Source organism: Elgaria multicarinata, chromosome 9, assembly GCF_023053635.1.
Source record: "Elgaria multicarinata webbii isolate HBS135686 ecotype San Diego chromosome 9, rElgMul1.1.pri, whole genome shotgun sequence".
Taxonomy (NCBI): Eukaryota; Metazoa; Chordata; class Lepidosauria; order Squamata; family Anguidae; genus Elgaria; species Elgaria multicarinata.
In genome coordinates, this window is record NC_086179.1 from 100803191 (window position 1) to 100830164 (window position 26974).

A 26974-nucleotide genomic window follows, 5' to 3' on the forward strand; every position below is an offset into this window, starting at 1 on the left:
ACTATGTACGTTAATTAAGTATTCTGACAATCTAGCCCTATTCAGATATTCTCATCATCTGTAAACTCTACACACGAGGAAGGGAAGCAAGGGTGAGCTTACTAGCTCCACCCCCTCCTGGACTGTTCACATCGGTTCCTACATGCACAGGGTACAGAGGCCAGTCTCCTCTGTCCATAGAAGTTCTCCCTGAGGTTTTAGAATCCCGATATGAAATCATGATTACCATTAGTTAAGTATTTATAATCCCACTTTAAAAAACAAGGGGAATTTAACTATTAAAAAAAAACCTGCTGGTTTAAGACCAGAGTTAAGGTCTGGGTGACTGGCAGATTAAGTTCAATGTAAGTAAGTGTTAAGTGATGTACTTTGAAGCAAAAAATCTTAACTTCATATATACACTGATGGGGGTTGTGGTAGCAGATACTGAATGGAAAAGAGGTTGTGGTGCATAGCTTAGTGAAAAAATTAACCCAGTGTGTGGCAACTGTGAAAAGGGCTGCCGCTGAAGTAAAACTGAAGTAATCAGGGGGCTGGAACAACAGTATTATGAGGAAAGTTTACAAAGTTTGGGACTTTAGGGGGGTTAGGGGAAAAAGGTAATTAAGCAGGGCACATGGTAGAATATATATTTCTGCATGCTTTTTCTCTTGCTCAAAATACTAGAACCTGTGGTTATCTGAAGAAGCTAAATGGTGGGAGATTCTGGACAGATTAAAGTAATACTCCTTCACATAGCATATAGATAAACTGCAGAATTTGCTATCACAAGATGACCATCAACTTAAATGGCTTTAAAAGGAAATTAGACAAATTCATGGAGGATAAGGCTATGAACAGCTACTAGTTCTGATGGGTATATGACATTTCCAGAATCAGAGGCAGTGAGATATTAGTTGTTCAGAAACAACAGCTGAAGGAGGCCTCTGTTACCCTCGTGTCCTCTTTGTGAGCTTCTCAGAGGTTGGTCATGGTGGGAAACAGGATGCTGGGCTTGATCTTTTTCATCAAAGGTTCTTCTTATGTTTTTAAGGAGGGAGGAGAATTTGCTAAGGGACAGGCTGTGGTTAAGGAATGTGCATTCCTGAATTGCTCCTGGAAGCCAGAGTTATATCAGCATCAGCCCACTGGGATCCGGATGCATATTCATTCCCATCTAACATCTTCCTAGTGATAGTTCTCACAGTTCTTCAGATACTTACTCTCTACAAGGGCTCCCTCATTGGGTTTGGAGTACCCTTCTCCCTTCTTACGGATTCTTCGAATTATTCCACCATCTTCATCATCTGTAAGGTCTTTCCCCTTGAACTCAAACAGCTCTATCTAGGGGAAAGAACAGAACAATGTAAATTTTGATTTAATCCTTACAAAACTCTGGAGGCTTGACTTTATCCCAAAACAGCAGGAAGAATTCAGAAGTAACTTTATTAGATTGTAAGCCTATGCGGCAGGGTCTTGCTATTTACTGTGTTATCTGTACAGCGCTATGTACATTGATGGTGCTATATAAATAATAATAATAATAATAATAATAATAATAATAATACCCTCTTATGAATGCTTAGACAGAAAATAATCCAAACAAACAAGGGCCACAGAAAGCAGATTACAGAGGCCTCACCATCCAGATTCATGCCCTCACTGTCAGGAGATCCATCAATATAAGTCTTTGAAAGACTCATCACACAAGATCTTCGAAAATTAGAAAACATCCGTGGAACAACATGAATCACAAAGAGATAGAAATTCTACAGGCTTTAACTCAGGACTCCTCTATTGTAATAAAAGTTGATAAAGGAGGGGCCATTGTGATTCAGGATACCGTCGACTATAAAAATGAGATCTATTGACAACTGGCAGGCATTTCTGCTTACAGGGTATGTGCATATGAACCTACTGCTGGCATTGCCAGAGACATAAAGCACATTCTGGTGGAAGGTTTAAGTTTGGGGGTATATAACAAAGGGGAGTATACATTTCTGTATAACACCAACCTCAGAGTACCTGCATTTTACACCCTTCCTAAAATTCATAAGGAAGACATGGACAGATAAGATGATTTTTTATTTGGATCAACAAATAGGCTCAGATGGTGAGTTTTTGTCCTTTTCAATGGTGAGTTAAATATAATTTACCTGCTATGGCTCAATGGCAATACTTGCAACACTTGCTGAAATCTAGGTTTGGCCCACACATATAGCTAAAAATCGTTTGGACGGGAACCCTCCCCCTCTCCACTGCGCATGTGCAGGTGGGTTCCCGCCCAAATTCCCCAGTTCTTCTGAGACTCCTAGTATCTTCGTCTGAGGAACATAACCACATGTACCTGCATATCTATCTATCTATCTATCTATCTATCTATCTGATCTAATGTATCATTATAATGTCATTTGTGAGACACCAAGAGGGGAGTTAGGTAGGTGGGTTGTGTGACTGCACAGATGACCACTCGAAGAACCACAGTTACAGGTAAGCAACCTGTCCTTCTTCTTCGTGATCTCTGTGCATCACACATATGGGTGATTAGTAAGCTTACTCACCAGAGGAGGGTTGGTGTCCTTATGTGAGGATAGACGACAGCACTGCTCTGCCAAAGGAGCAGTCGGATCTGGACCTGACATCAAGTTTGTAGTGTGACACAAATGTCATTGGTCGAGCCCATGTCGCCGCCTTGCATATTTCTGGTACAGGTATGCCATGGTGGAAAGCCGATGATGTGGTTACAGCCCTTGTGGAGTGACCCTTGACTGAGGCAGAAGGATCCAACTTCTGTAATTGGTAGGCTAGGATGATGGATTGCACTAGCCAGGAAGAGAGTCTTTGAGGTGACACTGGAAGGCCCCTATTGCAATGTGGCCATGACACACAAATAAACATTGTGATTGGTGAAAAGGAGCATTACGATCCTTGTAAAAGGCCAGGGACTCCTAACATCCAACAGATGTAGGGTTCTTTCCAGAGGAGACGAGGGAGAAGGGAAGAAGGTTGGTAAAACAATGTCCTGGTTAACATGGAAATTAGAAATTACTTTAGGTAAAAATTGAACATCGGGGCGAAGCACCACCTTGTCCAGAAGAAAGATTAAGGTTCATCTATTCTTAATGCACATAACTCACTTGCCCTTCTTGCAGATGTAATTGCTATCCACCAAAACTAATAAAAAAGATAGAACCTGATTGACAGAACAGTTTGAAGGCAAAAAACCTTGCTGAGAGGCAAAAATAGTGAAAGCATTCCATTTCCTACTATAATTCTTATGTGTTGATGGTTTGAGGGCTGCCTCCAGGACTGTCTGGATTTTGGCTGTGAGTTCATTGTCCCCTATTGGGGCCTCAGCCTCCATGCTGTCATATGTAGGGTGTCGAGGTCCGGATGGCAGATCTGACCCTGATTCTGGAATAGGAGATCTCGCCTCATTGGGAGGCGAAAGAAAAGATCCTGTGACCTGTTTAGTAGGGTTGCGAACCAGTTCTATCTGGGCCACCAGGGTGTCAGGATTATATAATCCGCATTGTCGTATATAATCTTTGCCAGTATTCTCGTAGTTAAGGGAAATGGTGGGAATAGATATAGGAGATGATTGTCCCATTTGTGAATAAATGCATCTCCGAGTGAATTTCCCCCCACACTCACTCTGCAGCAGAATTGGTAACACACTGTGTTGTCCTCCGTTGCAGACAAACCTATTTTCGGTTCTTCCCAGAGGTGGAAGATTCCTTTGAGAACTTGAGGACGAATTTGCCATTTGTGAATCAATGTCGGCTCCCTGCTGAGGGTATCCGCTAGTGTGTTGGACAGTCCTGCTATTGAACTGCAGTGAGAGAGATTCGACGTTGAGCGCACCATTCCCAAATGTGTATGGTAAGTCTGGTCAGGGGTAGAGACTTCGTTCCTCCCTGCTTGTTGACATAGAACACGATAGTCATGTTGTCCGATGTTACTTGGAGTTGAATGCTTTGAATCTCGGAGTTGAATGCTTTGAGGGCTTTTTGGACCACAAGCAGTTCGAGATAGTTGATGTGTGCCTTTTTCTCCTTGGTCAACCACAGTCCTTGGACTTTTAGTGAGTCGATATGGGCTCCCCACCCCGTACAAGAGGCATCCATCGTAACCAATTCTGACGGCATCGATGGTTTGAATGGTATCCCTCCTATTAGATTTGGATGGTGCGTCTACCACTTTAAGGATCTGGCTATCCTCGGTGGTATCAGGAGAGAGAGACGCATCTGGCATTTCTGAGTGGGTTGAACATTTTGTTGAACCAGATCTGTAGACGCCTCATCTTGAGCCTTGCGAACGGGACGACCATGGTAGTTGATGCCATCAGTCCCAATAGTCTCTGCACTGTGTGTACTAATATCTTGCACTGCTTTATCACCGCGTGTGCCAGGTTCTCGATGGCGAGGGCTCTGTCGACTGGTAGGTACGCCTTGGCGGTGCCTGCATCTAGGATTGCGCCTATAAACTTTGTTTTTGGATGGCTGAAGGTATGACTTTTTTGTATTTATCAGAAGTCCCAGGTTCTTCAGTAGGTGCAGCACGTAGGTCAAGTGCTGCCTCAGGGTGTTTTTCGAATCTGCAATCATGAGCCAATTGTCGATGTATGGGTGGACCTGAATGCCTAGACTTCTCAGGTGAGTACAGACCACCGCAATACACTTGGTGAACACCCTGGGTGCTGTCAATAGCCTGAACGGGAGGACATGGAATTGAAAAGTCCAATGACCGATAGCAAAATGCAGGAATTGCTGGCTGTCGTGGTGGATGGCTACGTGAAAGTAAACGTCTTTGAGGTCGATGGAGGCAAACCATGACCGTCTCCTTAGGAGTGGTAAAATAGCGGGAAGGGAGACCATACGAAACTTCTTTAGAGTTATATAGGTGTTGACGTCCCGTAGATCTAATATGGGGCGCAGTCCTCCGTCGCTCTTTGGAACCGTAAAATAACGGGAATAGAAGCCTTTCAAACATTGATGTTTTGGTACTTGTACTATTGTCCCTTTTTTCAGGAGCGAATGAACCTCCAGCTGAAGTGGCACCGACGGTGTAGTAGTTCTCAGGACTCCCTAGAGGGGTAGGGAGTCGAATTTGTAACCTCTGCTTATGATGGTCAACAGCCAATTGTCAATTCGAAGCTTCTCTCAACATTGAGAGATGGTTGCCAAAGAGGGTGTTCGATGTCGTTGGTATGGGCAAGTCAAAGACATCGTTTTTGACCGAAGTCCGGTTTTCGATGCTGGAACCTGGGCTTGGATGTTGTAAACTGTCTTTTTCCCTGCTGAGGTTGCTGGGGTAGTTTAAAAGATGATTTATCAGGTTGATATCTCGCGTAACTATAGGCTGTCTGTCTATACCATCATCTGGGCTTGAACTGTTGTGGGGCGGGGCCTATGCCCATTTTCTTTGCTGTGTTTCTAGCCTTTTGGACCAAATCCATAGCATCATCCGTTGTAGAATTGAAAGGGCCTGCTCCATCAAAAGGAAGACTCTCAATCCATGTTCTGGCTTCCTGCGATAGTCCCGCCGATCTCAACCAGGTGTGCCTTCTGAGGGACACAGCACCAACCATAACCTTTGTGCCACAGTCAGCCTGGTGTTTCACTGTGTTGATTTGTTGTCGTGCCATTCTTGTAGCCTCTGCATGGAACACCCTTGACCTAATGGGGCGCAGATTCTACTCATCTGCAGTGCTAAGTCTTAAAGTTTCCAACTACCAGGCCACAATGGTGAGGAATCAGTTGTTTTTGTGGGATAAAATTATCTCAATCTGTGGAGAGGGGGAGGGTTCCCATCCAAACGATTTTTAGCTATAGAAAATTCACGAAGCAGGGCTTCGTGCAGGCGCAGAGCCCATATGTGTGATGTACAGAGACCACGAAGAAGAACCTGAATTATCCAACTCCCTGCCAGAAGGAAATCACTGTAGCAAAGAATTTATCAATTTTCAAGGAGGGATTACATGTCAATAGAAAATTATTTCAGCTAATTATGCCAGTTTATTATGCCAAACTCTGTGCCTCCATCTGTCATTTTGAAGGTGGAAGGTTTGAGAACCTTGGTTTTACGTTAAACTAGAGTCATTCTGAAATTAATCATTAACTTTTTCCCCCATCTTGGACTTTAAAGTTTTTTTTATCCAATAACAGATTAATACTGTTCAAAAATGGGGTGCACTTTTAAATAAATGTTAATTACTAGCAGTAATAGCCATGGTACAAAAATGACTTTGCGACGCATGCATGGCTCTTTCCCTCTTTTTGTACAGCAGTCTTCTCCAGCCTGACGCCATACAACTAGAGATGTGAAGGCCCAGAAAAAAAACTGGAAGAATGTGGGGGGAAAACCATGTTTTCCCCATTTTCTGAAGCCCCTTTTGGGTTTTTTTCTGAAAAATTGAAAAAATTGAAAAAAATGAAAAAGTGGATTATGGAATGTTTTATTTTAGCATGATGAATCAAATGTTTACGACAAGGTGTTCATATACGTATTTACTTCTCCAAATGTTTTCTAAAAGCTATGTACAGTATCAGATTATTACAATTTCTGTGTACCAAGGACAAGCAAAATCGTAGCTTGCAAACAGACTACAACTCTCAAATGCAAGAGCAAGATGCAGTTCTGCCTCTAGAGGGCACTGCCACTGAAGCAGAGACTAAAACTGGTAGTGACAGCTATAGCTCAGAAAATGAGTGATTAAATTTCATGTATATTCATTGAATCTTGGTCCCCCCCCCACTTTCTCAGTTCTTTTTATGCGAATGGGTGCTTTATGTCTGCTTGACACTGTGGAGGACTAGCGGAGACATAAATAATTTTCTTTGTTACTAATGTTGATCGTTTCTTCTGGTTTTTTTAAAAAATTAATTTTTGCCTGCTCCTCATAAACTGGCAAAACCGAAGAGGTTCCATATAGTTCAGGAGCTTGTACCTCCATTTGTTGCAAAAAAGGTAAAAATTTTAAAAGTAAATTCAATTTGTAATAATTGCTTGGATACACTGTACTTTTAATATATGAAATGTGATAATTTTATGCCAACCCAACTTGTACATAATTTTCTCGAAAATTTCCATTTTTTTCTGGGGAAAAATGTTCCCCCCCCCCCCATGGCTTCAAAATTTCCAGAAATTTACATCTCTAATTATAACTCCCATCATACTCAGTCAGCATGTCCTACAGTATCAGTCAACTAAGCATTTTTGCTAGGTTCATAAAACTTACTGGTCTGATTTGATTCAAACTGGAAATTAATTTCCCAGCATTATGAAAATAACTGACCATTCTACAATAAATCAACTATGGGGGTGGAGGAGAGGAACAGAAGAGATTAAAAAAGTCTATATCATAGTTGTTATAATTATTTTTGCTTAAAATGAAGTGGCTGACTGGATAGTAACAATCTTAAAGCAACAGAGAACCAAAAATTCATTTGTCTGTAGGTATTTAAGGTCCAGAAATTACTCTCGTAGACCTTTCAGGCAGCCTCTGTTTCTCCCTTATTCATGATGTATTACAAAGATTGTCATCTTCTGTATTTTCAGGTTCCGCTTTATTCTTCAGATAGTGGTCAGGCGGACAGGAGGAGGAGGAGGGAAAGAATCAGGGCTGGCCCTACCATTAGGCAGGCTCATGAACCCACATCAGGCGGCAGAGTGGAAAAGAGTGGTGAATTGCCCTGCCGCTGCCACCGCCTGTCTACCCAGCCTATCCGCTTGGCCAGTGGCTTCCTCACTTGGATTGGGGAGCCAGCTGGCCACTGGCTCCTGCCTTGTGCCCCAGTCTCCCCACAAGGTTCTCATGGGCTGTCATGAGAGGCTGGCCCTGGCTGGCCTTCTTGCAGGAGTTTGCTGGACCTCCCATGATAGTTGGAGCACAATGCGGGAGCAGCAGCCCCACTGAAAGAACCAAGCGCCCAATGGAGCTGGCTGGCTGAGCAAGTGAGGAAGAGGCCAGTCAGTGGGCTGGCTAGCCAAATAGGGAGGGAGGAGGGCATGCAGGTGGCAGTGGCAGTGGTAGCAAATGGGTAGGCCAGCTGGGTGAGTAGGGGTGGCACTGTAGCCTTGCCTGAGGCAGCAAAATACCATGGGACGGGCCTGGAAAGAAGAAGCAATATAGTTTACTGAAAAATATAATGCTCTGTCCAAGTGATCCAACTTTATAATTAAGCTGATGTAACTTTATAGGCAAGACTTTCTTTGCAAAAAAAATTAACCGCAATTTGATTAAAATATAGTCTGTCTGACAGCAAACAGAGAAAATGTCTTTGGGGGCTGATTACATAGGTTAGTTAACAGCAACTTACTGTGAAGTATTAATGTTTATAGTGTGTAATCTGATACCTAATAACCAAATCTATTAATTCATGCTTGTTTTCCAACCTCTAATCCTTTGTTTCAAAATAATAAAAAGGGTGCAAAGATAGGCTGAAACTATGCAAATGATGTCTGTGAAGTCTATGCAGCCAGAGTAATCATGGACCTGTTTAGTTCCATGCCTTGTTCCATAAATTATGAAAAATTATGCAAAATCAGTAAGTTTGTGAAAACATGCAAAATTTATATTTATGTGTGGAGGCTCAGTATAGAGCAAAGCGAGGAATGGAGGGTCTCATTCTCTCCTCTCCCTGCTCTGTGTTATTGCAGATCTGGACTCCTATTGCAGAATCAGTCTTACATAGCCCTGTACTCTTCAAACCTTGTCCTCTTTTGATCTGGCAAATAATATGCACCAATTCCTAGAATCTGCTGCATTAGGCAAACTTGATGTTGTGCAGACTTCTACTGTTACTTTCTACTGTTAGTTTTTCCCTACCCTGTGCCTGCTTACCCTTCCCTGTACCTGTTGGCATTCTCTTCCCCTCCTTATTGTTTTACTATGATTTTATTAGATTGTAAGCCTATGCGGCAGAGTCTTGCTATTTACTGTTTTACTCTGTACAGCACCATGTACATTGATGGTGCTATATAAATAAATAATAATAATAATAATAATAATAACTGTTCAGCTTTAGCTTTGCAAGCATGTAAAGCTGATGGGGATAACAGCTGCCCTGCTTCTAATGCAGATGCAAGAATACCACCTCAAACTTTCCGAGCCCAATTCAAGGTGCTGGTTTTAACCTATAAAGCACTGCATGGCTTGAGACCACAATACCTGACGGAATGCCTCTCCCGACATGAACCTACCTGTACACTGCGCTCAACATCTAACGTCCTCCTCCGAGTGCCTACTCCGAGGGAAGCTCGGAGGGTGGCAACAAGGGAGAGGACCTTTTCGGTGGTGGCCCCCTGACTGGAATGATCTCCCCAATGAGGCTTGCCTGGCGCCAACACTGTTATCTTTCAGGCGCCAGGTCAAGACTTTTATCTTCTCCCAGGTATTTAATAGCATTTAACAATGCTAAGTTTGTTTTTAACGGACCCCAGAACTGTTGTTTTTAAATGAATAATGTTGTTTTTAAATTGTTATAGAATAGCAGAGTTGGAAGGGGACTACAAGGCCATCTAGTCCAACCCCCTGCTCAATGCAGGAATCCACCCTAAAGCATCCCTGACAGGTGGTTGTCCAGCTGCCTCTTGAAGGCCTCTAGTGTGGGAGAGCCCACAACCTCTCTAGGTAACTGATTCCACCATCGCACTGCTCTAACAGTCAGGAAGTTTTTCCTGATGTCCAGCCGGAATCTGGCTTCCTTTAACTTGAGACCGTTATTCCGTGTCCTGCACTCTGGGAGGATCGAGAAGAGATCCTGGCCCTCCTCTGTGAGACAACCTTTTAAGTATTTGAAGAGTGCTATCATGTCTCCCCTCAATCTTCTCTTCTCCAGGCTAAACATGCCCAGTTCTTTCAGTCTCTCTTCATAGGGCTTTGTTTCTAGACCCCTGATCAGCCTGGTTGCCCTCTTCTGAACACGCTGCAGCTTGTCTGCATCCTTCTTGAATTGTGGAGCCCAGAACTGGACACAATACTCTAGATGAGGCCTAACCAGGGCCGAATAGAGAGGAACCAGTACCTCAAGTGATTTGGAAGCTATACTTCTATTAATGCAGCCCAAAATAGCATTTGCCTTTCTTGCAGCCATATCGCACTGTTGGCTCATATTCAGCTTGCGATCTACAACAATTCCAAGATCTTTCTCGTTTGTAGTATTGCTGAGCCAAGTGTCCCCCATCTTGTAACTGTGCATTTGGTTTCTATTCCCTAAATGTAGAACTTGGCATTTATCCCTATTAAATTTCATTCTGTTGTTTTCAGCCCAGCACTCCAGCCTATCAAGATCACTTTGAAGTTTGTTTCTGTCTTCCAGGGTATTAGCTATCCCACCCAATTTTGTGTCATCTGCAAATTTGATCAGCGTTCCCTGCACCTCCTCGTCCAAATCATTAATAAAAATGTTGAAGAGCACTGGGCCCAGGACTGAGCCCTGCGGCACCCCACTCGTTGCCTCTCCCCAATTTGAGAAGGTTCCATTGATAAGTACTCTTTGAGTCTGATTCTGTAGCCAACTGTGAATCCACCTAATAGTTGTTCCATCTAGCCCACTTTTAGCTAGTTTGTTAATCAGAATGTCATGTGGCACTTTGTCAAAAGCTTTGCTGAAGTCAAGATATATGACGTCCACAGCATTCCCACAGTCCACAAGGGAGGTTATCCTATCAAGAAATGAGATCAAATTAGTCTGACAGGATGTGTTCCTGACAAATCCATGTTGGCTTCTAGAAATCACTGCATTGATTTCAAGGTGTTTACAGATTGACTTCTTTATAATCTGCTCCAGAATTTTCCCAGGAATGGATGTCAGACTGACTGGTCTGTAGTTCCCAGGTTCCTCCTTTTTGCCCTTTTTGAAGATAGGGACAACGTTAGCCCTCCTCCAGTCGTCTGGCACCTCACCCATCATCCATGATTTTGCAAAGATAATAGACAAAGGTTCTGAGAGTTCTTCTGCTAGCTCCTTCATTACTCTAGGATGCAGTTCATCGGGCCCTAGAGATTTAAACTCATTCAAGGAAATTAGGTGTTCTTTGACCATTTGTTTATCAATCTCAAACTGCAATCCTGTCCACTCAACTTCTGCTTCACTTTTTCCAGGGGGTTCATAGACCCGCTTTTTGGAGAAGACCAAGGCAAAGTAGGAATTGAGCACTTCAGCCTTTCCTTTGTCGTCTGTTATCAATTTGCCATCCTCATTAAGCAGTTGAACCACCATTTCTTTCCTCTGTCTTTTACTACTCACATATCTGAAGAAAGCCTTTTTATTGCTTTTAGCATCCCTCGCTAATCTCAGCTCATTCACAGCTTTAGCCTTCCTGACGGCATTTTGGCACTTCTGCGCCACTTGTCTGTACTCTTCTTTTGTAGCCTGGCCTTCCTTCCACTTCCTATATGTATCCTTTTTTGTTTTCAGGTCATCTCTAAGCTTTTTGTGGAGCCACATTGCTTTTCTCTGTTGTCTTCTATCTTTTCTCCTGGTTGGAATTGTTTGTAACTGTGCCTTTAAAATTTCCTTTTTTAAATACTCCCACCCATCCTGCACTCCTTTTCTCATTAGGCTCCCTTGCCACGGGACCTTACTTATTATAGTTCTGAGTTTATTAAAATCAGCTTTCCTAAAATCCAGAGTACGTGTATGGCTACGCTTGACTTTTGTCTCCTTCATAATCAAGAATTCAAGTATGACGTGGTCACTTTCCCCTAGAGTTCCCGTAACTGCCACTTTATCCACTAAGTCATCCCTATTGGTCAATATCAAGTCAAGGATTGCCGATCCTCTAGTTCCTTCCTCCACTTTCTGTAGGAGAAAGTTATCACCCACAAATGTCAGGAATTTCTTGGAAGGGACGCTTTTGGCAGTAATGGTCTCCCAACAGATATCAGGGTAATTGAAGTCCCCCATCACTACTACATCACACTTCCTTGAAACACTGGCAATTTGTTTCTCAAAAGTTTCGTCCTCGTTTTCTCCTTGATTGGGTGGTCGGTAGTAGACTCCGATTATCATATTCTTTTTATTCCTTGCCCCATTTATTTTAATCCAGACGCTCTCGACGGGGCTCCCAGTCTCATCCGCCTGTATTTCTGTGCAGGGATAGGTATTTTTAACATATAGTGCAACTCCACCTCCCTTTCTATTTCTTCTGTTCTTTTTGAACAAGTTATATCCTTCAATTGCTATATTCCAGTCATGGGAGTCATCCCACCAAGTTTCAGTTATACCTATCAAGTCGTATTTGCCTTCATGTAATAAGAATTCAAGTTCATTCTGTTTGTTTCCCATGCTCTGGGCATTAGCATATAGACATCGAAGACCATGTGTTTTATAGTCTGGCTTTGTTCCTACATTGTTGCAGACACTATTTTGGGACACTATTGGAGCTCTTCTCTGTACTGTGGTGCATTGGCCTTCATCCATTGTTGCCTTGAAATTTACGTCTCCCACCTCCGTAAGATTCAGTTTAAAGCCCTCCTCATCAAGTTCTTCATGCTGTGGCCGAACTCATTCTTTCCAGCCTTTGTGAGGTGCAACCCATCCCTTGCCAGCAGTCCATGTTCCAAGTAGCGTAGCCCGTGGTCCCAGAATCCAAAATTCTCACGACGGCACCACCTTCGAAGCCAGTCGTTCATCTGGAGTATTTTTCTTTCCCTTTCTAATCCTCTTCCAAGAACCGGGAGGATGGATGAGAAAACTACCTGGGCCCCAAAGTTCTTCAGTTTCCTTCCCAGAACTTCAAAGTCTGAAATGATTTTTTCATAGCTCTGCTTGGCGACATCATTTGTTCCCACATGGATGAGAAGAAAGGGGTATGTGTCCGTGGGCTTTATGAGCTTCGTTAACCCTTCAGTCACATCTAATCTGTGCTCCAGGGAGACAGCACACCTGGCGAGTCCATGGGTCTTCATGACATACTTAGGTTTCAATCCCACGCAGCAGGGAGTCTCCCACAATGACTACTCTTCTCTTCTTCTTGGTTGACCTACCTTCTGCCTCTTGGTCACTGTTGCATGGAGTCTCCTGTACTTCTTCCTCTGCAAACTGTCCTTCAGTCTCATTCTCCAGAAGCTGAAAGCGGTTGCTTAACTCTAATGGTTCCACCGGCGCAGAATGCCTTCTCTTCATTGGCTTTCCTCCCCTCAGCATACTCCACTTCTGCTTCAGTTGGCTGTTGTTCTTCAATCTCATGTGCTTCTTGTTGCTGTTGCAGTTCCACCGTTTGGTCTAAGAACTCCTCGACTTCTCTTATTCCTTGGAGGGTGGACACTCGCTGCTCAAGTCCTCTCACTTTTTCTTCCAAAAGTGCCACCAGCTTGCACTTGTTGCAGGTATACGCCATGTTGAGCTCAGGCAGAAACACGAACATTGCACACCCTTTGCAGGTCACCACCTCTAGGGACTCCTTTCCATCCATATTGTCGATTTCTGCTTTGGTTTTTTTCCTTTTTGATTATAGTGGAATTGCCTTTGCTTTGTTGTGTCCTCTCTGAAGGTACACAATTATATGAGTATGTCTTAAGGGAAGGTAAGATCTTTTGGTGGTTTTTTTTTTTTTTGGTGGTGGTTTTGTGGGTTTTTTCTCTCTTTATGTTTGTCTTTGTTTTTCCCACCTCTCTCTCTCTCTCTCTCTTTTTTTTAGAGGCCTCCCCCTTGACCTCCCCTGTCAAACTCCTGTTTGCTCTTCCTGTTCGCTCGCTCCCTGGGAATCTGGCTTACTTTTATAGCTCCTACTCGCTGCTCAAGTCCTCTCACTTTTTCTTCCAAAAGTGCCACCAGCTTGCACTTGTTGCAGGTATACGCCATGTTGAGCTCAGGCAGAAACATGAACATTGCACACCCTTTGCAGGTCACCACCTCTAGGGACTCCTTTCCATCCATATTGTCGATTTCTGCTTTGGTTTTTTCCTTTTTGATTATAGTGGAATTGCCTTTGCTTTGTCCTGTCCTCTCTGGAGGTACACAACTATATGAGTATGTCTTAAGTAAGATCATACAAAGTAAGATCTTTTGGTTGGGGTTTTTTTTTTTTTTTTGGTGGTGGTGGTTTTGTGGGTTTTTTTTCTCTTTATGTTTTTCTTTGTTTTTCCCACCTCTTTTTTTTCTTAGAGGCCTCCCCCTTGACCTCCCCTGCCAAACTCCCCCTGTCAAACTCCTGTTTGCTCTTCCTGTTCGCTCGCTCCCTGGGAACTGGCTTACTTTTATAGCTTCTACTTGAGCTGGGCCAGCTGCTCTTCCCTGCTTCTGCTCAGCTCCAAGTCAGGAACCAGAATGAGGTCACTGAAAGGCCAACAACAATCAACAGCAATCAGGCCACAGATTGCTGAGTACAAAGTACAATCAGCAATCAGGCCATTCCCCCTTCAGCTCCTGCAGCAACTATCCACACCGACCCTCTTCACTCAGCACTCAGGAGCACATGGCAAGCACACGGCCTCTTTGAATTGTCTATATGTTTCTGTTGTCTATATGTTTCTGATGGTTTTTAAAATTTTGTATACTTTTTTAATGTTTACTGTTTTTAACTGTTGTAAACCGCCCAGAGAGCTTTGGCTGTGAGGCGATATATAAATGTAATAAAATAAATAAATAAATAAATAAACTTACCTCAAACATTAATGTAGCATTGGGAGGTATTTTAGGGGGGCTGCCAGCAGAGCCATAGGCATATTCAGGTTTGCAGATAATTTGACAAAGTTCCTCCATTTTCATAGTACCAACAGCAATATCCCAGGCTTTGATTACTTCACCTAAATACAACAAACAAGCAAACGAAACAGAATTTGGCCACATTACTAAATCCAAAAAGGCTGTTGTCATCAGGGTAGCCTGATTTAAATCAAGGTTTAAACCAGCAAGCAATAAGATTGATTCAAATCACCTGTTTAAATCAAGTTTTCCCTTGAAACATTTCCATATATTTCCTGAACAATGGAGCAAACCTGACCACTAATTTTATTTATAACTAAATACAATATTATTTAAATTGTTTCATTTTTACAAGCGATCTTTGCATCTTTGACTCACCATGATTTCGCAAAGATAATAGACAGTGCTTCTGAGAGTTCTTCTGCTAGCTCCTTTATTACTCTAGGGTGCAGTTCATCAGGCCCTGGAGATTTGAACTCGTTCAAAGAAATTAGGTGTTCCTTGACCATTTCTTTATCAATCTCAAACTGCAATCCTGCCGCTTCAGCTTGTACTTCACTTTTTCCAGAGGGGTCATAAACTTGCTTTTGGGAGGAGACTAGGGGTTTTGCTAAGCTGGCAGGGAGGCGGGGCCGAGGCGCGCTACCGTTAGCGCGCCTCCCCCACGCTTCCAGACACCGGAGCCACAGGGAGGATGCAAGCCCTGCGGCGTCCGCCATTTTTTTGTTTGTTTAAAGGGGCCGCGGGTGGCCCGAAGACTTCGTGAAGGTAAGGGGTGTTTTGTAAAAACCGGGGGGGGGAAGGATGGGAGGGTGGGTGGGTGACAGAGGGAGCACCGCCGCCGCTCCCTCTGTCACCCGCCCCCCCTTGCCACCCCCCCCTCCCATCCTTCGCCCTCCCCTCTCTTTCCCCCCCGCCCCCGGGCCGATGGGCACAGCGCTCATACGAGCACTGTGCCAGGCTGGTCCGCGGCTTTTTGCGGCTCCTCGCTAAGCGAGGAGCCGCGAAAAGCCGCGGAAGTCGCTAGACGTTCCCCAGCTCCAGCCTGAGGCCGCGAAAAGCCGCGGAAGTCGCTAGACGTTCCCCAGCTCCAGCCTGAGGCCACATTCGCTTATGGCGCGTTGAAGGAGGCCTCAGCGCGGCCTGCCTCCGGATTCCCCTGTGCGTCATCTGGACGCACAGCAGGGAAACCGGGTGAGAAGGCGTGCTAAGGCCTCGTCTAGTAAGGCCCTGAGTCAGAGTAGGAATTCAGCACTTTGGCCTTTTCTTTGTCATCTGTTATCAATTTGCCATCCTCATTAAGCAGTTGAACCACCATTTCTTTCCTGTCTTTTACTACTCATGTATCTGAAGAAAGCCTTTTTATTGTTTTTAGTATTCCTTGCTAGTCTCAGCTCATTCTCAGCTTTATCCTTCCTGACACCATTTCAGCATTTCCACTTGTTTCCAGAATTACTATTGTTTCCAGAATTTCAATTACTATTGGAAAGCATTACTATTGGAAAGCATTTGTTTATGTTAAGGAAGCAGTGAGTCACGCAAACACAACAGAATCAGCAGGAGCACAGCAACAGTAGTGGATACTATCCAGTTTTTTTGGATTTTTTAAACCTCTGGGATTTTGTGAATGAGCAAGTGCTCAATTGGTTTAATCCTGGGTTACAATTGTGGCTGGTCAGGGGAGAGGAAAGACAGAGTTCCTGGTTTTCATGACACAGCAAACAATACAGGGATTTGGGAATAAAACTGCCAGTATCATACTGCCTTTATACAAATTTATGGTGTGACCAAACTTAAAATACTGCGTACAGTTCTGGTCACAAGACCAAAAAAGAAAAAAGAAAAAAAATGTAATTGTAGAGCTGGAAAAAATGTAGAAAAGCGTTGTAGCATCTCCCCTATGACGAAAGATTACAACAGCTGGAATTATTTAGTTTGGAAAGAAGGTGGATAAAGGGAGACATGAGAGAGGTGTACAAAATTATGCATGGTGTCGAGAATGTGGAGAGGGCAACATCTTTTCCCCTCTCTGAGAATATGGGAAATTCAGGACAGATAAAAGAAAGTATTTCTTCACACAGCACATAGTTAAATTGTGGAATTCATGACTACAACATGGAAAGATGGGATACTAGCACACTTAAGCGGAAGGAGTGCAGTGGGACAGGGAGATGGGGATGACTCGTTACAAGCAGTAGTTTAAGAGCCCTTTCATGCGGTGGGAAATGGTGGACTAGCAACTGACCATAGCTTATTATTATTTATTTATTTATTTATTTATCATACTTATACCCCGCTCCTTAGCCAAAAAAGGCTCTCGGAGCGGCTTACACTTAGGAAAAAAGACAGTCCCTGCCCTCAGGCTTACAATCTAATAAAGACATGACACACAAGGAAAAGGAGTCAAGGAGGGAGGGAGGGGAGAGAAAGAAAGAGAGAGAGAGAGAGAGAGAGAGAGAGAGAGAGAGAGAGAGTCTAGCAGGAGCAGGCCCCGATGTTACTTCTGCCTGCTCCTGTCCCCTCGGTCCTTCTTCTTCCCCACGGGGCCAAGATGGCAGTTTGCCCTGGGGGGGGAAAGAGTCCAGCAGGAGCAGGCCCCGATGTTACTTCTGCCTGCTCCTGTCCCCTCGGTCCTTCTTCTTCCCCACAGGGCCAAGATGGCAGTTTGCCCTGTGGGGGGGGGGAAAGAGTCCAGCAGGAGCAGGCCCCGATGTTACTTCTGCCTGCTCCTGTCCCCTCGGTCCTTCTTCTTCCCCACGGGGCCAAGATGGCAGTTTGCCCTGTGGGGGGGGGGGAAGAGTCCAGCAGGAGCAGGCCCCGATGTTACTTCTGCCTGCTCCTGTCCCCTCGGTCCTTCTTCTTCCCCACGGGGCCAAGATGGCAGTTTGCCCTGGGGGGGGGGAAGAGTCCAGCAGGAGCAGGCCCCGATGTTACTTCTGCCTGCTCCTGTCCCCTCGGTCTTTCTTCTTCCCCACAGGGCCAAGATGGCAGTCTGTCCTGGGGGGGGGGGGGAAGAGTCCAGCAGGAGCAGGCCCCGATGTTACTTCTGCCTGCTCCTGTCCCCTCGGTCCTTCTTCTTCCCCACAGGGCCAAGATGGCAGTTTATGCCCCAGGGATTGAAGTGATGTTTGAACCTGCCCACGATATATTTTGAAATAGTCATGAAACAGTGGCTACTGTGTGCTCTGTATTTTTTGTTCTTAAAAAAACCCAAAAATACTTTTAGAAATTACTAGGAAAAAAACAACCACTGAAGCTTCATTACCCACATAGGCGTGTGCAGCACATTTCATTAGGATGTGCACCCAGGGATTTTTTTTCTTTTTTTTTTAATGGTGAACATTTATTGAATACTCAGTCATGAAGGACATCATTTTGATTTATTTAATACTGTAGACAATACAGTATTTATTAAATACTGTAGACCCAGTACTGGTGGGACTTTGTGGTGACACTGGATGGAGGAGGGGCTTACAAGGCAATATTAGCCTTTGGGATCCCTCCTCCTGGCCTCTTTGAAGCACAGCTGATGGCAGAGAGGTCCCCAACAGACTAATTCCTTTTCACTCCTCTTGCCAGGAGCTGTTACTGCATGGGTGACATTTCAGCATGGCATGCACCCAGTATCATTTACATGTGCCTCTGTTGGCGTGAGGTCAGTTGGCACAGCTGCTCCAGCAGAAGCCTAGTGGTGCTCTCTCGGAGGCAGCGGTTCTTCGGCATGGCAACAAAGCAGCTGGAGGGAAGCCAGGGGACTGTTACTGCTGCATCTGGATCCCAGCATATGAATTTTACACTATCACAAGTTCTAGGATTAGAAAATGAAACTGGAATAGCTTTGGCGTGTGTTACAATGCAATTATACGCAATCCAAAAGGTTGAATAAGCTGTAAGTCTTTTGGGAAATGGTTTACTTCCTGAAGAGTTTTGGGATAAAACACAATTGTGGAATAAAAGAAAGCTTGGATGGTATAAAATTGATTCATTTGGTTGGAATAAGTGATATTTATTAGGTGAACTGCAAATGCGTATGATTGCTGAACCAACGCCCCAGGAACAAGTAGTTTTGCCTACAATAACAATTCCCAGAATTGTAGGTAATTCTATGTGGGAACCCCAGTTTGTAGCCAAATGGATTACAGGAAAAAATATGTTAATAAGGTTAGAAGAACATTGTGATCAATGGAAAGAGAATCAGTGGGTTTGTTCAACACTCACATGGTCTGAAGAGGGTTGTAATGTAAACCACAGTTCTGCAGTAAGTCAATGGCAAAATTTAGCTCATAATGACACCCGAGTGTATGGTATTGGACAAGGTTGTATGTGTGTAGTAACTATGTGTCCTGAAGTGTACTGGGGAATTGCTACAGCAGAATATGGGCCAACTGAGAGTTGTAAATGCAATGTTATTGAAGTTGTGGTATGTGATCAAGTTTTCAGAATTTCATCATATGAGAGACACCAAGTGATATATCATGAAGAATTTCCAGCATGGAATATTGACATTGGATTGAATTGGGTTAAACTGGAAAATCTCATTAAAATGAAAAAAAAAAAAAGATTACTAATTCCATGCAAGAGTTGGAATCCAGACTTCAATCATGATGTATCAAAATATGGCATAACAATAAACAGTTACAAGCATTAAGTAAACAAGGACAATCATTGACAGTTAGTCATTGGTGGGATGTTTTTGTGGGATATTCCCCTAAAGCCACAGCTTTCTTCCAGTTGATTCTCCATCCAATTGTCATTGTACTTTTCTTGCAAATTTTGTGTATAGGTCTTGTCATAAGCGAGGTGTATTGGATTATGAAAAAAGTTAATCAACTGTTCATATATGCCAAAACAATTGAAGAAGTTCTTGTAAGTATTCAAGTTCAAACCCAACTAAGGGGACAGCAGAAATATAAATAGAATAGAAAATAACTTTTGTTTCTTGTTCTGGCTAATGATGGGACTTCAGTGATTAATTTGATTTAATTTGATGTGATATTCATGTTATCAGATATTAAAAATACCTAGATAACCAGAATATCAAGTGGGGAACTGTTAATCTGGTGCTAATCTGGTAATTAATCTGGTGTTAATTATGCTGCATGAAGAAGGCTACGTCAAATGAAATATGGATGATTTGATCTGGAATGATAGAATGGCTTGAATGAGGGTTTTAGGAATATTTACAAGAAAACCCCCTAAAAGACCCCAGACTCATATCTGAAAGACCACTCAGACCCCTGAGCCATGGACATGAAGACCTTGAAGTTTGATTCTATGCTAATTGATGTTATATAATTAACTAAGACTCTAGCTAAGATTTGCAGGACTGTCTTTGAAGAAAAGGGGGGGAAATCACAGTGGACTTTACAAGCGGCTTCTCAGAGCACATTCAAGGCCGCAGTGTGCCGGGAGAGTGTGTGAGCAAGCTGGATGAAAGAACTGAGCATGCTCAGACGTCCACTAGGAGGAAAAAAACTGTTTTGACATCTTGTGGTGTGCACCTACTGATAAGAGACTGTCCTCACTCAAAGTTGGGAAGGGAAAGTCATAATACTGAGCAAACGTATTTTCTTGATGAAATTCTTGATGAAAAAGATACTTGAGAGGAGGTGTTTGGGCGGATATGACCAAATATGTCCAAAGAGGAAAAGGAGCTCAAAGAAGATGTGCTAGACATTAATATGCCAATCAAGATAATACGCCCATATGGCAGCCATGTTTTCTGGACCCCATGAGTATAACATGTGAGATATTGGGGAGGGGGAGATACCTAACTTCTAATTGGTGTCTGGGTGGTCTAATCACTTATTCGTGCCATTTGTGATTGGGAGATGGTGGTCTCATCACTCATTGACCTTTGGCCAGAACAAGTGTATAAAAGCACAGGTAGCAGAGGCTGCAAGGCAGATTTTTTTTAAAAAAAATTCTCTTCAACTTCACCTCTGACTTTTGGATTGATGGACCCAAGGAGTTGTGTAACTATGAATCTCTTTATGCTTTTAGACTTTAGGACTTAGAGTATTTGCCTGAAAATTGGGACTTAAGGGTATTTCTAGACTTTAGGACTTGGAGTTACTTTCTGAAGCTTGAACTTGAAATTATTTTCAAGTCTTAGATGTTCTCTAACTTCTGCTTTTATTCTTCACGTGCCCAGAAGAACTTAGTAATGCTTCAGCATAGATTTTAGATTCAAATAGTGTGCAGGAGGAAGAATAGGGAGGGTTAACTACTATGTTTTAGTATAATCGAAAGTGTTTTAGTTTAGCTTTAAACTGCAAGTAGTAAACAGAAGCGGATAAGGATGAGTCATAACAATGCTAGAAGCTCAAGCCATTATTAGCTAAGTTTGTAATACCTGCTTTGGCAACTGCAATTCTTTTACTTAATCTTGTATTTGCATTCATTCTCTTTTCTTATAACCACAGAGAGAGAGATTGTATACTTATATAACCACCATGCCACTTGTTTAATTTTGCAATTTTTACAATAAATAGAATCTTATTTACAATCATGTCTGTGGTGATGCTTGTCAGCTGGGATTAAATGTTTGTCTGTTTGGAATAGCACTGGTTACCCACTAGGGTGTTTCGGACCCATTTGATGTAGGTTCTGAGGTTAAAAAGGACCAAATTTACAAACCCCTAATTACACATGGCACAGCACAGGTTCTTGTGTCGTCTGAATCCAGCAAAGTGCGCAATGGAGTGGTTTCTAAATCATCCCACAAAAAACTATGAGTTTAGAAGCCACCCCTGCCATGAGATGCCCATGTTGCAGATAATTAGGAAAATGGCAGTCATGCAAGCAGCACATATGAGGTAGCTTCTTGTCCTGCTGTGATCGTCCAAACCTGGCCATAGTTTGTTGTTGGGTTGTGAACTGTGGGTTGTTCATGGTTAATAAACAATGGTTTGTTAGCACATCTGGGTTCACACAACACAACGACCCATGGTTCAACAACAACCAAGTCAACCCATATTCAATCTTGAGTGTGGGCTGTTGTGTTATGTGGCTTGTGCATGGTTAACTGAGGAAACTGCACTGGGTGTGGACATCATGATAAGCCACCATGGGTTATGTCACGCAAACAAGGTCACTGTTGCTTCTACTCAACTATATTTGTGGAACACATGACAACATTTCTATAATGAGAAGAAAAATTCTTGATGAAAAAGATTAGCGCAAGAAGCACTTATGTTGTAAGTTAAGAATGCAGCTGTTGTTCAGTATGCAGTATTCTATGCTTCAATTTTTTAAAAAATCCTATTAATAGTTCATGTTATTATGCAGCAGTCATAGAATGCACTACCTTTCCCAAAGTCAAATGAGAACTTGTCCTTTCTGTCCCGGCTTGAATCAAACTTTGTGCCATCTAGAAGCCATCCAGTATAGTGAACAGTCACTTTATCACCTATCATGGGAGATTCTGTCCCTATTCCTTCTTTCTTGATAATCTGTGAAGAAAAAACAAAACATTATTTAACTGAATTACTAGGAAGCCACACTACCCTAAGAGGCAACACTAGGTTTGTTAGAGAAAAGAGATTTCATAGCTTCACATGGCGGTGATACTTTTATTCACTCAACAAATATCACAAGATTACACTTTGCTGTTCTTAAATGTAACATATAGTGCAAACCTATATTTCCTGTTCTTAAAGAACAAATGTGTTTTTAATAAATCTTTTTAAATACATTTTTGGTTGCCCTACATTCAGTTTCCACTGTGAATGTTTCATATGCATTAGGCCTGATTGCATCCATTAAACAAAAAACAATTCATACTCTTGACTGTAGCTAACAGTACCTATAAGTTAAAACAAAGACAAAGAATGGTCTAGGAAAAGGAATCAAGAGTTGGCCAAAAATAAAAAAATACTTTGTGATCAGATCTACTTTATAAGATAGTTGTGAGGATAAATTCATTAAAGCATGTTAAATAAACCAATAATCCTTTGGTCTTTCCTTTGTTAGAGCTCCACTGCAGGTTTACAGCAATATTTTCATTCCAGTTTTGCGAGATTCAGAACAGTTCCATACATGAAGCTGGCTGCCTTATACCAAATCATAACATTGTCCAAATCAACTGGAGCAGATTCAAAAGGGGCAGCCATGTTAGTATGTGGCACAAAAACAATAGTTTGTGGTACCTTGAAGACTAACAGTATTTTATTATCAAGGCATAAATCCACTTTGTCAGATGCAGGAACGAATAGAACCAAGATGGAAAATTCAGTTCTAGGCAGATAGAAAGCAAGCATTCCCTTTCAATTTAAAGAGGCATTTACAATATTACAGTATTTATTTATTTATTTATTTATTTGATAGACTTGGACTCTACAGACTGTAATAACTAAGCCATTCAGATGGTCTGATGCTGTTTGGTCCAGTGATAGTATTGCATAAGTAAATGTGGGGGTAGAGCTGGCAACGGTTTTGTTGCAAAGCCAGGTTCCAGTTTTGTAGTCCATTCTTGTATGTGAGTAGCTGTTTGAGAATGGCAGGTTGTCTGTATGCAAGTAAAGACCTCGCACCTATTGCTTGCGAGAGGTGAGGATCATTTTCTAAAATGGGTTGATGCACTGTAGTGGTTTAAGCTGGGAGCTGTAAGTGACAAGAAGTGGAGTTCTGTTGTTCTCTCTTTGGCCTGGCTTGTAGTAGGTGGCTGCTGGGTACTTGTCTGGCCCTACTAATCTGTTTGTTTACTATATCAGATGGTCACTATGATTTTAAAAATGCTTGCTGTAGATCCTGTAGGCATGAGTCTCTTTCAGAGGAACAGGAACAAATACGGTTGTATCGCAGGGTTTGGCTGCAGATGATGGATTGTGTGGTATGTTCAGGCTGGTAGCTGGAAGCATGTAGGTATGTATCAACTGAGAAAAAGCTCTCCAAAGTCTCATGTAAACAGGAGAAAAGTACAAAGTCTGTACTTTGTTCTTAAGGTGTTCCTCATTTAACCCTGTGAGATACTTTAATCTAAGAATGGCTACTACAAGATTACCCAGTGAGCTTCATGGCAAGGCAGGGGTTTGAATCCCTTTCATAATGTCTCAAGCAGCTATTCTGCGTATAAACTAATACTTTCCACAATCCAACTAACTCTAGAGCAATCAATCCCCTCCCTTCACAATGTTAGCTGCTTCACTAAGTAACTAACAATGAATATTTCACAAGTTCACCGGTTTCAACAAAGCTATCTTTCACTGACCACCTACTCATAAGAACATAAGAAAAACCATGCTGGCTCAGTCTAATGGTCCATCTAGCCCAGAATTCTGTTCACATAGTGGCCAACCTGCTTGTGAGTTTCTCACTGTCGATGGGAAACCCAAAAGCAGGACATATTTGCAACAGCGCACACGCACACATCTATGTTCCCTAGCAACTGCTGCACATAAGCTTATTGCCTCTGATACTGGAGGTTTTGTATATAAGATGGAAAAAGTTTGAGTCTACCCCTTAGAAATAGAGTGACCAGCAGTTAGAATTCTGGCCTCAACACACATTGAGCTGCGTGTCTATCCTACACAGTTAAACCCATATCCAATCCACTTCTGTATAACTCAAAACTTCATCTTTATTGAAATATAACAAATAGTAAACAACTGTCTGCTGAGACACTGGAAGTAGCCCAAGAAAGAAGGAAAGCAAAAGGCAACAGTGATAAGAGGAGATATGTGCAATTAAATGCAAAATTCCAGAGGTTAGCCAGAAGAGATAAGGAATTATTTTTAAACAAGCAATGTGCGGAAGTGGAAGAAGACAATAGAATAGGAAGGACAAGAGACCTCTTCCAGAAAATTAGAAACATCGGAGGTAAATTCCAGGCAAAAATGGGTATGATCAAAAACAAAGATGGCAAGGACCTAACAGAAACAGAAGAGATCCAGAAAAGGTGGCAAGAATATACGGAAGATCTGTATAGGAAGGATAATAATATCGGGGATAGCTCAGACGGTGTGGTCAGTGAGTTAGAGCCAGACATCCTGAAGAGTGAGGTTGAATGGGCCTTAAGAAGCATTGCTAATAACAAGGCAGCAGGAGACGATGGTATCCCAGCTGAACTGTTTAAAATATTGCAAGATGATGCTGTCAAGGTGATGCATGCCATATGCCAGCAAATTTGGAAAACATAAGAATGGCCATCAGACTGGAAAAAATCAACTTATATCCCCATACCAAAAAAGGGAAACACTAAAGAATGTTCAAACTATCGGACAGTGGCACTTATTTCACATGCCAGCAAGGTAATGCTCAAGATCCTGCAAGGTAGACTCCAGCAATTCATGGAGCGAGAATTGCCAGATGTACAAGCTGGATTTAGAAAAGGCAGAGGAACTAGAGACCAAATTGCCAATATCCGCTGGATAATGGAGAAAGCCAGGGAGTTCCAGAAAAACATCTATTTCTGTTTTATTGACTATTCTAAAGCCTTTGACTGTGTGGATCATAACAAACTGTGGCAAGTTCTTGGTGGTATGGGGATACCAAGTCATCTTGTCTGCCTCCTGAGGAATCTGTATAACGAACAAGTAGCAACGGTAAGAACAGACCACGGAACAACGGACTGGTTTAAGATTGGGAAAGGAGTACGGCAGGGTTGTATACTCTCACCTTATCTATTCAACTTGTATGCAGAACACATCATGCGACGTGCTGGGCTTGACGAATCCAAGGCTGGAGTTAAAATCGCAGGAAGAAACATTAACAATCTCAGATATGCAGATGACACCACTTTGATGGCTGAAAGTGAGGAGGAGCTGAGGAGCCTTATGACAAAGGTGAAAGAAGAAAGTGCAAAAGCTGGGTTGCAGTTAAACCTCAAAAAAACCAAGATTATGGCAACTAGCTTGATTGATAACTGGCAAATAGAGGGAAAAAACGTGGAGGCAGTGACAGACTTTGTATTTCTGGGTGCAAAGATTACTGCAGATGCTGACTGCAGCCAGGAAATCAGAAGACGTTGACTTGTTGGAAGGAGAGCAATGACAAATCTTGATAAAATAGTTAAGAGCAGAGACACCACACTGACAACAAAGGTCCGCATAGTTAAAGCAATGGTATTCCCCGTAGTAACCTATGGCTGCGAGAGCTGGACCATAAGGAAAGCTGGGCGAAGGAAGATAGATGCTTTTGAACTGTGGTGTTGGAGGAAAATTCTGAGAGTGCCTTGGACTGCAAGAAGATCCAACCAGTCCATACTCCAGGAAATAAAGCCAGACTGCTCACTTGAGGTAATGGTATTAAAGGCAAAACTGAAGTACTTTGGCCACATAATGAGAAGACAGGATACCCTGGAGAAGAGGCTTATGCTAGGGAAAGTGGAAAGCAAAAGGAAGAGGGGCCGACCAAGGGCAAGATGGATGGATGATATTCTGGAGGTGACAGACTTGACCTTGGGGGAGCTAGGGGTGGTGACAGCCGACAGAAAGCTCTGGCGTGGGCTGGTCCATGAAGTCACGAAGAGTCGGAAACGACTGAACGAATAAACAACAACAAACAACTAATAAATATTTAGTAATAGAGGGATGAATGAGCTTTCTGGATGAAATGGATGATCGAGGCAGATGGATGAGATGAAAAAACAATGTAAGGCCAGGCACAACTTCCTAGGCAAATTAATCAATGCATGGCATCAAAGCCAGATCAGTTGCTAACAGATTCATAGAGAGTGAGCTAGAGGAATTACAAATGCAGAGCCTAGGGACAATGAAACAAATAACATAATAACAAATAACACCTGATTGGGGAAGAACAGATAGAACAGCCAGATTTTTACACTACACTCACAAGATCTCACTTTTCTGCTCAATGTTCATTAAGTATACTAGGTTTTGTTTCCATAATCTTTTGATAAATTCAGAACTCCTAATAACTTAGAGAAAAGCTACTAGAGAAAAAATGGCTTCCTTCGAAAAATGGAAAGTCTTGTCTAAGTGAGGAAAATAAAAGGGAGCACAAGCATGCAGAATGTGATGCAAGCAGACAATAAGAGATGCAAATATGCATTTTGAAGAGCATACCACTACAATATCAAAGCTAACAATAAAGAATTCAACAATAAAGATTATACCAGAAGCAGGAAACCAGCAGGACAGTTGGCTCATTGGATGACAATGCAGTTACTAAGGAAGACAGGGAGATTGCAGAGAAACTGAATGAATTATTTGCATCGATGTTCACTGCAGAAGATATAGGACAGATACCTGTTCCTGAATTGATGTTTGCAGGAAGGGAATCTGAGGAATCACCAGGCCCAGATGGTATCTATCCTAGAGTTCTCAAAGAACTCCCAATATGAAATTGCTGATCTTCTATGCATCATGTCCCTAAGCTCG

The 26974-nt window shown here is 42.6% G+C and overlaps 1 protein-coding gene across 1 annotated transcript in view; it reads right to left on the reverse strand.

The window, feature by feature from the left end:
- FKBP4 (FKBP prolyl isomerase 4) overlaps positions 1-26974 on the reverse strand; it is a 159144-nt gene that overhangs the window by 84677 nt on the left and 47493 nt on the right. The window contains exons 2-4 of the mRNA XM_063134406.1: positions 21943-22087; positions 14592-14734; positions 1203-1323 (exon numbers count right to left, since the gene is read on the reverse strand). Of these exons, the coding sequence (XP_062990476.1) occupies positions 1203-1323; positions 14592-14734; positions 21943-22087 (409 nt within the window). The remainder of the gene's footprint in view (positions 1-1202; positions 1324-14591; positions 14735-21942; positions 22088-26974) is intronic.